At 59.7% G+C, this 14,446-nt stretch overlaps 4 protein-coding genes across 7 annotated transcripts; all 4 read right to left on the bottom strand.

Moving 5' to 3' along the window:
* Positions 1-258: 258 nt before the first annotated feature.
* Positions 259-2,697, bottom strand: TMEM102 (transmembrane protein 102). 2 transcript variants are annotated; one of them, XM_025428558.3, is made up of 2 exons: positions 1,672-2,697; positions 259-1,399 (listed from the first exon to the last, which is right to left on the bottom strand). In XM_025428558.3, exons 1-2 carry the CDS (start codon positions 1,883-1,885, stop codon positions 273-275), a joined length of 1,341 nt encoding a protein of 446 aa, XP_025284343.1. In that variant the 5' UTR covers positions 1,886-2,697; the 3' UTR covers positions 259-272. The 2 variants fall into 2 exon arrangements, with proteins under 2 accessions (XP_025284343.1, XP_025284342.1); XM_025428557.3 differs by having other exon boundaries at positions 259-1,570; positions 1,672-2,673.
* A 123-nt stretch (positions 2,698-2,820) lies between these two features.
* SPEM3 (SPEM family member 3) lies at positions 2,821-8,345 on the bottom strand. Its single transcript, XM_025428564.3, is given in 4 exon segments — positions 2,821-4,360; positions 4,362-7,813; positions 7,920-7,977; positions 8,121-8,345. Coding segments are annotated over 4 exon segments (3,687 nt in total). The 5' UTR covers positions 8,259-8,345; the 3' UTR covers positions 2,821-4,321.
* Positions 8,346-8,846: 501 nt separating this feature from the next.
* On the bottom strand, positions 8,847-10,806 carry SPEM2 (SPEM family member 2). The gene is made up of 3 exons (XM_025428568.3): positions 10,576-10,806; positions 10,359-10,416; positions 8,847-10,224 (listed from the first exon to the last, which is right to left on the bottom strand). Exons 1-3 carry the CDS (start codon positions 10,711-10,713, stop codon positions 8,915-8,917), a joined length of 1,506 nt encoding a protein of 501 aa, XP_025284353.3. The 5' UTR covers positions 10,714-10,806; the 3' UTR covers positions 8,847-8,914.
* A 1,824-nt stretch (positions 10,807-12,630) lies between these two features.
* SPEM1 (spermatid maturation 1) lies at positions 12,631-14,264 on the bottom strand. 3 transcript variants are annotated; one of them, XM_025428575.3, is made up of 3 exons: positions 14,112-14,264; positions 13,592-13,649; positions 12,631-13,384 (listed from the first exon to the last, which is right to left on the bottom strand). In XM_025428575.3, exons 1-3 carry the CDS (start codon positions 14,196-14,198, stop codon positions 12,648-12,650), a joined length of 882 nt encoding a protein of 293 aa, XP_025284360.1. In that variant the 5' UTR covers positions 14,199-14,264; the 3' UTR covers positions 12,631-12,647. The 3 variants fall into 3 exon arrangements, with proteins under 3 accessions (XP_025284360.1, XP_025284359.1, XP_025284358.1); XM_025428574.3 differs by lacking the exon at positions 14,112-14,264 and adding an exon at positions 13,762-14,004; XM_025428573.3 differs by lacking the exon at positions 14,112-14,264 and adding an exon at positions 13,753-14,001.
* Positions 14,265-14,446: the final 182 nt, after the last annotated feature.

Here is a 14,446-nt window from a genome sequence, read left to right as displayed (position 1 = left end):
GAAAAGACCAGAAAAACTGGGGAAGATGGTTGCCAGAGGATGCGCCGGGCTGGGAGGTGTGCTGGCAGCAGATCTGAGTAGAGATGCCAGAAATGGGACGACCTAGGCCAGGAACGGGGCAGGAGGATGGGGAGAAGCCCCGAGGAGGCCTTCCAGGCTGTGCTCTTCGGGCCCAAGGCACTCAGCGCGTGACCTCGGCGAGGGGCTAGCAGCCCCCACCACATCCCGCTGGCCAACAGAAGCACTTGTCCACGCGGGTAGGAGCAGCGTCTTTAATGGGCCCCGCCTCCCACGCCGGCCAAGCCGCCCCCCTTGCGTGCAGCCTTAGCCTCCTCCACCGCGGCGCGCAGGGCCCCGGCAGGGTCCCCGCGGAGCCGGGCCAACGCCCCGAGCAGCGCGGCAGCGCCGTCCCCCGCGCGGAGCTTTCGGCCGCTCAGAAAATAGTGGGGCAGTGTCCCGGCCTCGAGCACACGGCCCAGTTCATCCAGCAGCCCGAGGCAGCAGGCGCCCGCGTTCTCGGGCCGCGCGAGATAGAGCGCGGGCAGCCGCTCGCACGCCCAGTAGAGCAGCGTCCGCAGGAGGTAGGGCGCCGCGGCCCGGGTCCCGGCCACCAGCGGGCGCAGCAGCGCCTGGGCCGCCGCGTGCGCCTGCAGCAGCGGAGCGGGGATGCGCGCCTTGAGCGCCAGCTCCTGGCGGGCGAAGCAGAGCTGCCAGCCGCAGGCGCCCGGCGGCTCGGTGTGGCCGCCTGGCACCAGGTAGAAGGATGCCGACTCGGAGGCCAGCGGCCCGGCCCACGAATGGCTCCGGGCTCCCTCGGGCCAGCCGGCCACGGACACTACGGGAATTAGGTCGAAGAGCAGGAGGTGGCGCGGGGGCCCCGGCGTCGCCAGGAGGACGGTGGTGAACCCCGCGTGGCGCGCTGCGTGGACCAGACGTGGGGCCCCCGGGACCGGGAACAGGGACTCTGCGACCGCGGCCAGTGAAGCGAAGAACCACGCAGCCACCTGGGCGGGGCAGAGTGTGGGCCACGCCTCCCAACGCTCCGAGGGCCAGGGGATGGGGCTGACGACCGCTGCTTTCCTGAGGTCACCATTCAGGGTTTTCAGTGGGGTGGAAAGCTCCAGATCGATTACGTCTTGTCCCTCTGGTCCAGATGATTGATCCAAAGACACGGTTGGCTCAGGCTCAGTGCCATCGTGCGGCTGGTCTACCGGGCTTTGCCGGTCCTTGGGACTTTCTTCGCTTTGGGTTCGGTGGACTGAATCACGTCCTCCTGGGGCTGGGGGTCCCAGGCAGTCCTGCCAAGCCTCGCGGACTGAGGTTCCCCGTATCTGCTCTGGGAGGCGTAGCCGCGCGAAACAGGACTCCGCGTCCAGTTGCAGCTCCTGCCCAGTGCCGTCTAGCGAAAACACGGGCACTAGTAGTGTAAAGCCGGCATCGTAATGAGGCCCCCGGATGTAGGGGCCTAGGGGTGCAAGTCCCAGATCCAGGGAGCCCTCGCGAATCCCACCACGAAGCAGCAAGAGCTCTGCTTGGGGAGGAAAGCGCGGGTCCCGACGGTGTACGAGACCTACAGGATAAGACGGGTTCGGGAAGGCGTGACTCAAAGCCCGGGCGGGGTGGGGAGGGGCTGAAAGCTGCGAGCTCCCGAAGGCAGGGAGAGTTACTCACCGAGCAAAGAGAAGACAAAGTCCTTGGCCCGGAGGAGGTCTGGCCCCGGCTTGGGCGCGTCACTCCAGCTCTCCTGCACACCCAGCTCCTGGATCAGCTGGGTGAGTTCCTGCAGCTGCGCCCCGGAGCAGAAGTCTATGTCCGTGAGCGGCCGGGCTGGGGCTGGGGGTGGCGGCCCCCACCAGGGCGCACTGCCCCAGACCGCGGAAGCCATGTGATTCAATCGTTTGGGGGCTAGGGGAACCACGGACGGGGCGGGGTGGGGGGGAGAGACGTTTAGACGGCCGTTCCTCTGCTGCTAAAAGATAGCCGGCGTTCCTCTCTTCCCGAGGCCGCGAGTGCGCCCCAGGCACAGTTCGTCAGTGGGTCTGCAGCTGAAGGGCTGTGAATAGAGTCTTGAAAACGAACAAATAAATGCTTCCTCCGTCGTCGCCTTTTACTCAAATGCTGGTCCCCGCCTCCAAGGAGCGGCTCACCTGACTCAGCAGGTGTAGCTGTTGGGCCCTTCCTACGGGACGTGAGAGCCAGTCTCCGCCGCCGCCCCTCGTCTCCCTTCCCTTACCTCTTCGGAAGAGGCTTGTGGTCTGCGGCTGCCCTCTTCGGGATAGCTGCAAGGGCTGGGAAGGGAACGGACCGAAGGATTCAACAGGTAACTTCTTCCTGTAGCCCCAAGGCCACGCCCCCAAGTTGCGGTCACGCCCCTTTCTGGCTCCCGGGGGTGGTTCCGGACCCGCCCCGCCTCCCGCCGGAGCCCGGGCCCTCTCCGCCCCGCTGAGATCTCGCGCTGTCCTGGGGGTTGTAGTTTGTCTTCCGAGCTGCCGGGGCTTTCAGGCCACGCCCCCGCCTCCTTTCCTGTTCCGCTGAAGTAGTGCCTGATGGAAGTTGTAGTTTCTAGGGAGATCGCCTGTTCTCTGGCTTTCATGCCCAGGTCTGCCCCGCGCAGACATTCCGTGGGGTTGGAACAAGATGGATCTGAATAGCAACTAATAATGGGAGACATGATTAGGGGCCTCCGCATCTCGTGTGAGTAGAAGAGCCCAGGTCATTTAGATCTAGGAGAGGGTTCGGCCATGCCATCATTAACTTCATTTTAGAGGTGACACTGCAGCCTGCAAAGGTTGCACATGGTACAGCCGAGACAGAGAGGCATTGGAAAGGGGCTCCCAGCTAGGCGGGGAGGCATCTCTTTGGAGTCCGTGTCAGGCACCGTCTAGTAGGTGGTGACCCAAGAATAAACCTCTGCCTCAGGGAAGGGGCATACATCTTGGTGATGCCCATGTCAGACACACGAGCGCTGGCAGGGACACACTTTGGGATCTGCCAGCTCATGCATGGACACAGAAGAGTTATCAGGACTGAAAATCAGGTCCAGGTGAAAGGAACATGATTAGGAGAAGGACATTGCTTTCAGTGATCACTGCTGTCTGGGACACAGCTTTAGTTCGGGATGAGACTAGGAGCCAGACTGAGAAGATGGAACCAAAGGAAACCAGGGAGGCTCACAGATCAGACCCATCCACTGCTAGACCAGGATGTCTCACAATCCCTTCCCACACCCCTTCCCTACTTCCGAAGTGAGACAGACCTAAGTCCATGGCAAAGGACTGCGAAGGAGGGGACTCCCAAAATCCAGAGCTCAATTTGGGAAGCCCTGATCTCAGGGGTTTCTAGTCACTGTCGAAGAAAGCTATTTTCCCTCAGCAACTTCCAGCCCCAAAACACAGCCCGGAACTGAGGAGGCAGGTTTCCATATACCTGGTTGTGACACAAGAGACCAGATGGGGAGAACTGAAGGTTGGGCGCATTCTCACAGTCTGGGGCATCCCTGCATCTTCCCTCCTCCCCAGAGGGTGGTCCCTCACGCACACACACCCTGGGTTCTGTGGGAGTTTTGAAGGTGCTGGGTTTGAGTGACAAGGAAAAGGAAAGTTTCTCTAAACTCTAAAGCGTTGCTGTCCAATAGGATTTTCTGCGATGGTGGAAGTGTTCTTAATGTGTGCCGTCCAATATGGTAGCCACACATGGCTATTGAAGACTTCACATGTAGATAATGAGACTGAGGAACAGAATTTTAAATTTCCTTTTTTCAGGGGGCAACTGGGTGGCTCAGTGGTTGAGCATCTGCCTTTGGCTCGAGGTGTGATCCCGGGCCCTGGTACCAAGTCCCGCATCACGCTCCCCACAGGGAGCCTGTTCTCCCACTGCCTGTGTCTCTGCCTCTCTCTTCTATGTGTGTCTCATGAATAAAAAAATCTTAAAAATTTTTTTTTCTTCTTTTTCAAAGTAGGCTCCATGCCCAGTGTGGGACTTGAACTCACAACTCTGAGATCAAGAGTCACCTGTTCTACTGACTGAGCCAGCCTGGTGCCCCTACATTATATTTAATTTAATTTCCATGTTAACAACCATATTTGGCTAGTGGCTACTATATTGGGCAACACAGCAGTAGGCCTTGGGGATGATGGGTTTCGCCAAGCAGCAATGCAAGAGCAGCAGGGGCAGGGCTAGTACGAGTCCCCATCAGGCCCTGTGGGTGGCCAGCATTAGGAACGGGGCTGGGGTGCATGGGGTCCTCAAAACAACCACAGAACACTTCTCTTGACTCTTTATTCCGGATGCACCTTTGTCTCCTCTTTTTCCAAGTTCCGCATCACACACTGATACCCCCACTCCTTGATGGTCTCCGGTAAGTTGCTGGATGCCTCTTGGCGCATGCGCCTGGGAGACAGAGCTTCACACTTGTCCCTGCCCACCCCGAACTGTCTCTGGCGGGCATCAAAGACCACATGCCCTACCCGGGTGCCTGACCCAGGGCAGTAGGGCTTCCAGCTGATTTTCGGAGGCACTGACATCTGGCGATAGTTGTGGCAGGCTGAGGAAACTATATCCACAGGACGGTATACCCAGTCTTGGCTACCTGCTCGCCGGGAGGACGGCTGTAGCTCTATCAGCACAGGTACCTCAGAGAAGGTTTGCAGGTCATTGTAGATCATCACCTGAGGCTTAGTAGAGCTGGAGTTCTGACTAATGGGGACAGAAGTCCAGGGGAGGTGCTGTTCCACATCCTCCTTCCGAGGGGCTTCCTCAGGTACAAATGACTTCATCAGGCTCAATGTTGACTTTGGGTTCTGAGGTTGACCTAAGACTTGGACTGAGTCAGTACCTAGAACAAGGCCTGGGTTCCTGTGGTGGCTGGGATTCGGGATGAGGCATGAATCCTTGTGGTGGCCTGATTCCCCAATAGGGCCTTGAGTCTCGGGGAGGCGATGGTCTTTGGTAAGGGCTGAGCCCTTCTGAGGGCCAGGATCTTGATTCATTCCTGGATAGTTATGGAAGTTTGGGTCTTGGGTATATTCTGGGCTCCTGTAAATTCCAACGTCTTGTGTATGGCCACATCTCCTTTCGACTTGAGTGGCTGATGCAAAGTTTGGATTCTTATGGAGATCAGACTCTTGAATAAGGTCTAGGCCCCTGTGGACTCCAGATTCTTGGAGGAGGCCTGAATTCTTATAGTCTCCTGAGTCTTGGGTAAGGCCTGAGCCCTTATGGAGACCAGAGGTTTGAATCAAACCTGGGCTCCTGTTGACTCCACAGTCTTGGGCAAGGTTTGGGCTCTTCTGTGGGCAAGAATTTTGGGAAAGGCCTAGACTCCTAGAGACTTCCAGCTCATGGACATTACCTGTACTCTTATAACCTCCAGAATCTTGAGAATGGCCTGGGCTATTATGGAGGCCACTTGTTTGGGAGAGATCTTGACTTTTATAGAGTATAGCCTCTTGGTTTTGTTGTAGATTCCTATAGACTCCAGAGTTTTGCATAAAGCCTGAGCTCTTCTGAATGTCAGAAGTTTGGGGAAATGGTATGTTCCTGTGGAGGCCAGAAGGTTGGGTAGGACACGGGCTCCTAAAGATAGCTGAATCTTGTGTAGGACCTAGGCTCTTTTGGGGGCCAGAATCTTGGGTAATGACCAGATTCTTGTGAAGTCCAGAGTCTTGGGAAGGGTCTTGAGTAAGGCCTGAGGGCTTGCTTAGACCTGGATCTTGAACAAGGCCTGGGTTCTTACAGAAGCCTGGACTTGGGGTAAGGCCTGGGTTCCTGGCAACTCTCAAGTCCTTTGAAGGGCATGAAGTCCTTTGGAGGCCAGAATCTTGGTTGAGGCCTAGACTCTCCTGATGTTCAGGGGTTTGGGGTTGGATCGGGGGTTGGAAAGTCTTGGAGAACTGGGGAGGGATGGGGAACTGGGAAGAGGGGACAGTTTGAGAAGATGTGGAGGTCGGGGGAAAGGCAGGGGTCTGCATTGAGGTGGAGGGCTTCTGGTGGCCGGAGGGTTGATGAAAGACAAAGGACCTGGGAGACAAGAGAGGCAGAGACAAAGTGCAAGGTGGAGGAATGGCGTTCAATGAGCTCTGGGTACTGGTTGGAGAATGAAAGCAAGGTTGAGAAGGTGTGGCATCCTTGGAGGAGACCAGGAATTTGGGGTAGACTGGGGTCTGAGAGTGTGTGTTTCTCCTCTCAGAACTGCAAGGATGGAAGCTGAAATAAGGGAAGGTCTTGGGCTGTAAGAACTTGTCTTTGGCATCATTTGAGATCTTCCATTCCACATTCCCCAACTCTAGGTAACCCAGTACGGAGCCTGTGGAGGGCTTGGCACTGTCCCCACTATGGTGTTTTGACGTTGGCTCAGCTGTATCAGAGCCACACAGACCCTCCCCCTCTTGGGGCCTGGGGAGGGTGCCTCCGTCCTTTCTGGAATACCCAGAGTTTGGGGGAGGGCACACATGGCACAAGTTCTGCTTGCCCCTACGGACATTGTAGACCACATGGCCAGTGGAGAGGCCTTGGCTAAAGGCAGTCAGGGTAGAGGGAATAGGAGTTATGATGGGGGTATGGGTGGTGGCAGAGATGGGAACTGGGATAGGAGTGGTAGTCAGGGTCATGACCAAAGCTGAGGCAGGAGGTGGGGCAGGAATCCTGGCAGGGGTAGACATTGGAGGAAGGGTTGGGGCAGATGTGGGAGCAGGGGCCAGAGTGTGAGGGGCATGGGTATAGGTTAGATGAGCATGGGACAGAGTGCAGGCTGGGGCATGGGCTATTACATGCTCAGGGCTGTGACCCAGGGGATGGGCTGAGGTGTGCTCAGGGCTGTGGGTCTGGGCAGGAGTGTGCTGCTGAGTGTGCTCAGGGGTGAAGCTTGGGGAGTGGGTATGCGCCTGGACTGAGGTAAGATCAGGGACGTGGACCTGGGCGGGGATGTGCTCAGTGGCATGGGCTGGGGAGTGGGTCTGGGCTTGGGGGCTGGTGTGCTCTGGGGAACAGGTCTGGGCCTGGAGAGGGTTGTACTTGGGGGCTTGGGCTGGGGAGTGCATCTGTGCCTGAGGGAGCTTGTGCTCAGGGGCGTGAGCTGGGGAGCAGGTCTGGGCCTGAAGGGTGGTGTGCTCAGGGACATGGGCTAGGGAGGAGGTCTGGGCCTGGGCCTGGGGGGTGGTGTGCTCATGGCGATGGGCTGCGGAGCAGATCTGGGCCTGGGGCTTAGTGTGCTGGGGAGTGTGGGCTGGGGAGCAGGTCTGGGTGTGGGTGGTGGTGTGCTCAGGGGTGTGGGCCAGGGAGCAGGTCTGAGTCTTGAGGGTGGTGTGCTCAGGCGTTTGGGCCAGGGAGCAGGTCTGGGTGTGGGTGGTAGTGTGCTCAGGGGTGTGGACCGGGGAGCTGTTCTGGGCCAGGACATGCTCTGGGGCGTGGTCTGGGGTCTTGGTCTTGCTCTTGTGGGGCAAAAGGAGAGGGGCCATATCCAGCTTGCTCATCCTGGGTAACTGGGAAGGTGCCTCGTGCCTGGAAATAAAGGGGGTCCGGGCCTTTAAAACTGGGACCTGAGGGGCCTCCCCTGCTGCCATCGCCCCCTCCTTCCACAGTCCCCAGGGAGGCCCCAGGGGAGCCCCAGCATGTCCACACTGAGGCGGCATCCAGCAGCACCCAGAAGCCTTCTCTTCATTCATGTCTGGTACCCAGGAGTCAAGGTGGTTAGGGTGCCCATGCAGGAAGCCCGGGCGGCGGTGGAAGCGAGAGGAGACCCCCGAGCACATGTTCTTGGTGTCCATGGAGCAGCGCACGCACATGGGACGACTGCCTACGCAGCTGGGTTGCTTGTCTGCCGGGAAAGACGGGAAGGGACCAGGCCTGGGTTCCTGAGGGCCGGGGAAAAGGGGACAGGTTCCACACCCCCCTTGAGGCCCTGGAGGGTGGGGCCCGCTCACCTTTGGGGAAGAAATGATGGAAAAGAATCCGCAAGGAGCTCTTCAGGTGCCTCCAGAGCTGAGAGAAGCAGGGGAAGGGGGAGCCCAGGAGTGGGGTGAGCCCCGAAGCCGCCTTTCAGCCACATCCCAGCAGCCCTCCCACCTCAGCCCCTTCCAGATCCCGGGGCGCCCCCAACCCTGTTGCCCGGTCACCGCCCTGACCAGAGTCACCACATTGATCCCCACGTTGAGCAAGATGAAGCTGCCCAGAATCAGAAGAATTGAGTCTCCTAGGTCCTGGCACTTCCTGGGGTTGGTGCCAGAGCACACTTGGGCTCCGTGGTGGGCTCGCTCACCCATGGCTGGGGGTCCCAGGACTAACTGGGCCCCCTGGCCCCCACATACTCACTAGGAGCCAGACTTCTCTGGTGCGGGAGGGGGAGACGGATGGGTCATAATGGGGTGGGTGGTTGGGGTCACAATGAAGGCGGGGAGGAAACTGGAGGGCCTGTGATGGTCTGCCCTGGGAACTGGGAACTGGGAAGATCTGGCCTCAGAGCCAGAGCCCCGGGGGAAGGCCTGGCCCATTCCGGAGCCCTGGGGCTTCTTCCTGCCCTCCTGGCTCTGAGCAGACGCTGGAATCTGACCTCACCGTGTCACGTGGGGCTGAGCCTCTGAGCCCATTTTGGATTGGGGATGGGAGGCAGACCCCCAGAGCCAGTGCTCAGAGACCAGTGGTTGGGGATCTGCAGCCTTCAGATCTTAGAGCATGGTGCAGGACCTGGGGTGGGGGTGGGGGGGCGGCCGTGCTGGTGGGATGGTGGGTCTCCATGGCCAAGAGGAGCCTCATGCCAAGGAGGGACGCTGGCTTCTCGCTTCAGGGAGCCAAGGGCCGGGGCCCAGGCTGGCAGGAGGAGTGCCGCTCCCAAGCCACAGAACAGCACAGTGTTTCCTGGACTCTGCTGCTCTTTATTCTTCTCTCCAAGCCCGACCCCGCCACCCGCGTTCCCCGCTGGTCAGTGAAGCTTCCCGGTCCGGCTCCTGTGCAGGGAGGGCCTGGAGGCCGAGGTGGAAGGTGGAGGCAGAGAGCTGGCCCTCGCTCGGCTCTCTTGCACCTGTCGCTTCAGCTCCAGGCTGTCATACACCTGGTAGCCTGCATTGCCGCCTGGGGTCCTGCTGAGCGGCATGAAGGTGGGCTGGGCTTGGGGGGGCTCGGGAGCCTGGTCGGCAGACAGGGGCTGGGAAGAGTGGGGGACCAGGGCCGAGCTGGGCGCTGGGGCCCGTTGGTATGAGGTCTCACCCAATATAGTGAGGGAGGCAGAGGCTGTTAGGGGGTGCCGAGCGGGTAGGGCCTCTGCCCATTCAGCCGCTCGGCGCCGAACCTCGTGGGGATCCCGGGAGCTGTAGCCCAAGTGGCCGGTGGATGGGTGGGGGCTGCGGTTGAGCTGGCTGTACGCATGGCTGGGGAGGCTCCGCCTGTGGGCCTGTGGAGAACAGTGCTCCCGGGCCTCGGGCCGGGAGCCCCGGGGCACCAGGGCAGAAGGAGGCTCAGAGCCCTCGGTGCCCCGCCGCCGCTGGTCCCAGGAGTCATAGAGCAGCTGGCCAGCCGAGGTGTAAGAGCTGTACCCCATGGGGGCCCAGGAAGGGTTTGGGGGCAGCCGGCGGAGGGGTGGAGGGGACGAGCCCCACTGTTCAGCCTCCAGATTGCCCCAGATTCGGGACTGGGAACAGTGGGGCCCATAGGACTGCAGCCTCAGTTCTGACTTGGCCTCCACGCGCTTGGGCAGGCGGCGCAGCTCAGGGGAGAGGTAGAGAGAGGGAGGTGGCAGGCTGGCCAGGATCCCCCCCTGGCGGCCCCACAGCCCCAGATTGGAGGGCAGGCCCCTGTGCTGGTAAAGCTCTCTCCAGCGCCCCCAAGGGCACTTGGGGTGTGGGAAAGCCAGGTCATCCTCCTCCTCCAGGTCTTCCCCATCGAAGAAGGGCACGGGCCGCAGCTGTGACATCTTGCGGCTGTGATGGTGGCTATGGAAGCCTGAGCGGTTGTGCCGGACGTGCCTCCCATTCTTCAGCCCCCACTGGTGGCTGCAAGGGTGGTGATGGTGGTCAGGGCCGCGGCGGGGGCCGGGGCTGCGGCGACTGCGGCAGCGGCGGCTGCAGGGGCGACGGCAGCAGCGGGAGTTGTGACCGAGGTGGTAGGAGGAAGAGGGGTAGCAATCAGGCGGGGCCATCTTCACCTCTACAGGGTCCAGGGTGCAGTGAATGTGGACATCTTGGGCCTTGGCTGAGGATTCTTTGGGGGAACTTTCACAGGCCTTTAAGATTTCATCTGGGGGTGACAAGAGTCCATGAAGCCCCAGGGCAATTGTGAGAAGACCTCAGGGTGGGGAACGCTGCAGCCTGGGTTGTGCTGATGGCATCGGGGGATGGGGGGACCCCTACCTCTCTTGCTGCCATACTTACTTTTCCGATTAATCCAACAGATCACCTTCTCTAAGCCATTCTGGAGCCCGTGCCACATCTGGGGGTAGGATAAGGTGGGAGTGAAGACTAGGGGGCTCTCAATCCTTCCCGCCCCTACCCCTACCTGGCTCCCAGCCAAGACCACTCCTGCAGGTGGAGGTGGGCCCCCACCCTCAGCCCTCTTCACCCCTGGGGGCGGTCCCCCGCCATCACTGACCACAGTCACCACGTTGATCCCAATGTTGACAAGAACGATGAGGCCCAGCAGCAGGAGCAGTAAGTCTTCAGGATCCTGGAGATGTTCTTGGTGTTGGTTGCAGCACCCCACGTTGTCATACCAGAGCTGGTTTTCCATGGTGGGGGGGCCCTAGGGCCGCCTGGGCCGCCGCCCCCCCCACCAGCCCGGACCACACTGTACTCATCCAGGGACCTGGGGACACCTACCAGCTGGTGAGGGTGCTGGGTCATAATGGGGCACATTGCGGGGAGTCACAATGCAGAGGTGGCAGGTCTTTTATCTGCTAGGCTCTGCCTTTCTATGGTCTTCGCTGACCTTGGCTGCCCCTTGAGGGGGGTCCCGTCCCCAGATAGCCCAGAGCTCAATCTGTCCCTGTCTCCACAGGGGAGGCTTGCTCAAATCAACACCTGATTCCTGATTTGAAGATACAGTAGCTGTAGTCTTAAGATGGTCTTCTTCGTAGTGACTGAATCATCCATAAAGAAATTTCTCCATTTCATTGTTCTTTTTTGAGACATTAAGGCAGTTTGTGGGTACTCTGCACCCATGCCTACCTGGGCCAGCAGCTAGGATGACAGCAAGAGTCCCCTCTGGGGTCGCCTCATTCTGCCGTTCCCTCTCTGGCCTTCCTGTTTATCATAATTCCTCTAGTCCCTATCCTCCCCACCGCTTCCTGGCAAAGGATTGCAGCCCTATGTGGTGTGGCCACCAAGGCCAGAGCAAGGATGACTTCCACCACCCGGGTGCTTGCCACCCAGAATGTGCTCCCTCTCCTTCCTAACTACTGTCCTCCCACTGACCTAGCCCTCCCTGTTGGAAAACTGTCAGCTCCTTCCTTAAGAAAACCTCACGAGATGCACAACGCACAAAATAGATGTAATTGTTGATAGGACGAAAGGAGCCTTCGTTCCGAAGCAGGTGCATCACTGGGGTCTGTGGACGTGGCGCCAGTGCGCATTTCCCTTCGAGCCTCCAAACACACATAGTAGGTGCTCAATATGTACTCACTGAAGGGAATCAGTCGACTTAAAATTATCACTACCGGCGCTTGCATATAAGGGAACAGAAAAGCAGGCTGATTCACAAAAGGCCTGTCTGTCCACATTCCAGGAATCCATCTGCTACAGAAGGTGGGGTCCAGTTCCTTCGGCCCAGGCACACTCACATGGCTTCTCACTCCCAAGCGCACACGTGTGTGGACATGTGTACACATGGGTGCATGCCCATGTGTGATGCCGACTATCTAGGAGTAGGGTAGGGTCTGTGTGTCCCTGCTGTCCATGGACGGAATATTCTGATGAGTTCACACGGCAGACTGAGGAAGGTGAGGAGTCTGATGGGCCGAGCTGACTCAGTGCCCAGAGCATCTGAGACCATGAAGCTGATGCCTGGTGTCTCTGTGACCACGAATAAGTCACTTGCTTTCTCTGAGCCTTAGTCTCCTCATTGGTGACAGGCAGGTACTAATCAGAGGAGTTGAAGTCACAGAGGGAAGCCCTTGAGGATGTGCTTGGGGTTTGCTCCTCTGCTCCGACCCTGTACCTGCTCATGGGCCCTGGACTGGGGAATTGCGAGGGCCTGGATGCCCTCACACTCCACTAGCCCCCCTCAAAGAAACCAGGGCTTAGTGGAGAAGCACACCACGCCTTGTGGCTGCAGCCCAACCCCGGGCTCTGACCGAAACCGGGCCACCAAGGGGCTAGGACCACGGGGATGCTGGGATCTCTGTTCTAGCGCAGGTCTGCCTGAGTATCTGGAAAAGGATTTGAGTGTGGGGCTGCTCCAGGCATGTAAGAAAACATGAGAGTGCCAGGTGGGAACCTCGGGACCCAGAAGGGGCTATGAGCTCGGGACAGCTGAGAGGTTGATGAGGGTTCTGAGGGCCCTGGAGGCCCCGTTGCCAGAGGGATCCTTCTCTTGGCAACTGGGGCTCCCTGATGCTGTGTGGGCCCTGGCATCCCCCACACCACCACAAACCACCTCCTTTCTTCCTTTTTTTTTTATTTTTTTTATTTTTTTATTTTTCTCTCTTCCTTTTATTGTCGTCCCAGTCACCTCTCTGTCAGGGAACGGTACACCCAGTCCTTGCCTGTCTCCTCAGCATTGCTGGATCTGGAGCCCAGGGGGTAACAGTGAGACAGGGCCTCCACCTCTCGGGTCAGCTCCTGGAGCCGCCGCCTCACATCACGGGCATCGTACACTACACGGCCCGAGGAGCGGCACCGGGGGATGTCAGGGACGATTGCTGGGCCCCGGGCAGGCGGTGGGGCAGGAGGGGCAGGGGCGCATTGCTCCTGCTCGGCTTGGGCCCTGGGCCCCGCTCCGCTGTTCTTGTGGCTCAGCGTCTGAGGGCTTGGGGGCGGGGGATTCACAGGGTACACATAGGCCTCTAGGCCCATCTCTGACTGCATCTCGCCTTTCAGGGGCCTGCCTTCTATGGTCTGCTGGAAGCGAATGGTCTGGGGAGCGGGCTCCACAGCATCCTGGGGCCAGGGGCCCCAGAAGCCCTTTGTGGACTGGAAGCCTTCCCAGTCTGTGGGGTGATCCCAGTTGTGGGAGCAGACTGCAGAGTGCTGATGTGGGGGCTTCTCCTCGTCGTCAGTGTCAGGGGCCCAGGCTACCGGGCGGTGGGCGCGGCGGCCTGAAGAGCCTCGGTGACGGTGGCGGTGAGTGGGTGGGGGAGTCACAGTCATTTTCACGGGGTCCATGGTGCATCGAAGGTGGACTGCAGGGGTGCTCTGCTTCGGAGGCTGGGTCTGCTTCCCAGGTGAGGATGACTTAGAAGCTTCTGCAGATCAAGGAGAGGCGAGAGGCTGGAAGGGAGGCTGGCTCCTACAGGGATGGAGGGGTAGGGTGCCAGGTGTGGGCGGGGGAGATGCTGCAGCACTATGGTGTCTGAGAGGGGAGAGCGGGAGGGGAAGGGGCTAGCTCAGGGTCAGGGCTAGATGGCCTGGCCTGGTTTCTGCCTCTCTGGTGTTCCTGGCCCCCCACTTACCTTTCTCATAAACAATATGGAACACTTGGTGTAAGAAGCCACGGAGTCTGCGCCAGAGCTAGGTGAGGGAGGACACAATGACCCTGGGCCGGCCCTGGCCACCAGGCCTCCCGCCACCGCCGCCATCTGGCCAGCACCCTCCCGCCTGACCCCACCCTGACCAGCGTCACCATATTGATGCTAATGTTAATGCAGATGATGAGGCCCAGCAGCAACAGGATGGAGTTGCCCAGATCCTGACAGTTGTTGGTGTTGGAGCTGTGATATGAGGCCCACCCGGGCCGTGGCCGCTCAGCCATGGCCATGGGGGTCCCTAGGGCCACCGGGGCCCCTAGGCCCCCATCCCACACTGCACACAATATTCACGAGTCTGCCTGCCTGTCCCAGAGACTCCTGGGGGCAAGCGGGTCACAATGATGCCGGGGTTCTCCCTCACAATGTGCCAAGAGGCAGAGTCTTGGGCCCCAGTGGATGACCCTCCAGCCTGGGCCCAGGCCTTGGCAGAGGCTCAGCCCTTCACCTCGAATGCCTGTCCTGTAAGCCAGTCACTTGGATTAGCCCATGAGCCCCATGGCCTGTTTGTTGGCCCCCATGAGTCCCAGCTCATTCCTTCTCCGCACTGGGCTCAGGCCCCAGCACACACCTGGGCCCTGATCAGAACTTCCCACACGACACTGCTACCGTGGCAACCTGACCCCAGCATCCATTCCCCCCTTTCTCTCGGAGCTCTAAGCAGCTCCCAAAATGGGCTGCAGGCTCAGATCACCTCCCTCTCCTCACTGGCTGGAGTGGCCCAAAGACTCATTTCTCGGAGCCCCCCCACTCCCCTTCCACTCACCCCTACGCCACCCCCAT

Source organism: Canis lupus, chromosome 5 (assembly GCF_003254725.2).
Source record: "Canis lupus dingo isolate Sandy chromosome 5, ASM325472v2, whole genome shotgun sequence".
NCBI lineage: Eukaryota > Metazoa > Chordata > Mammalia > Carnivora > Canidae > Canis > Canis lupus.
Note: the sequence above shows the minus strand (reverse complement) of the source record. Positions and strands in the feature narration are given on the sequence as shown.

Bases quoted from the DNA above. Each gene is read 5' to 3' on its own strand.
- TMEM102 (XM_025428557.3), bottom strand. From the start codon at position 1,885: ATGGCTTCCGCGGTCTGGGGCAGTGCGCCCTGGTGGGGGCCGCCACCC. The intron at 1,571-1,671 runs GTGAGTAACTCT...CTTATCCTGTAG, and splicing joins CTTTGTCTTCTCTTTGCTCG to GTCTCGTACACCGTCGGGAC.
- SPEM2 (XM_025428568.3), bottom strand. From the start codon at position 10,713: ATGGAAAACCAGCTCTGGTATGACAACGTGGGGTGCTGCAACCAACAC. The intron at 10,417-10,575 runs GTCAGTGATGGC...TCCTACCCCCAG, and splicing joins GGATCAACGTGGTGACTGTG to ATGTGGCACGGGCTCCAGAA. The intron at 10,225-10,358 runs GTAAGTATGGCA...TGTCACCCCCAG, and splicing joins CTGTTGGATTAATCGGAAAA to ATGAAATCTTAAAGGCCTGT.
- SPEM1 (XM_025428573.3), bottom strand. From the start codon at position 13,896: ATGGCCATGGCTGAGCGGCCACGGCCCGGGTGGGCCTCATATCACAGC. The intron at 13,650-13,752 runs GTCAGGGTGGGG...TCCCTCACCTAG, and splicing joins GCATCAATATGGTGACGCTG to CTCTGGCGCAGACTCCGTGG. The intron at 13,385-13,591 runs GTAAGTGGGGGG...CTTGATCTGCAG, and splicing joins CCATATTGTTTATGAGAAAG to AAGCTTCTAAGTCATCCTCA.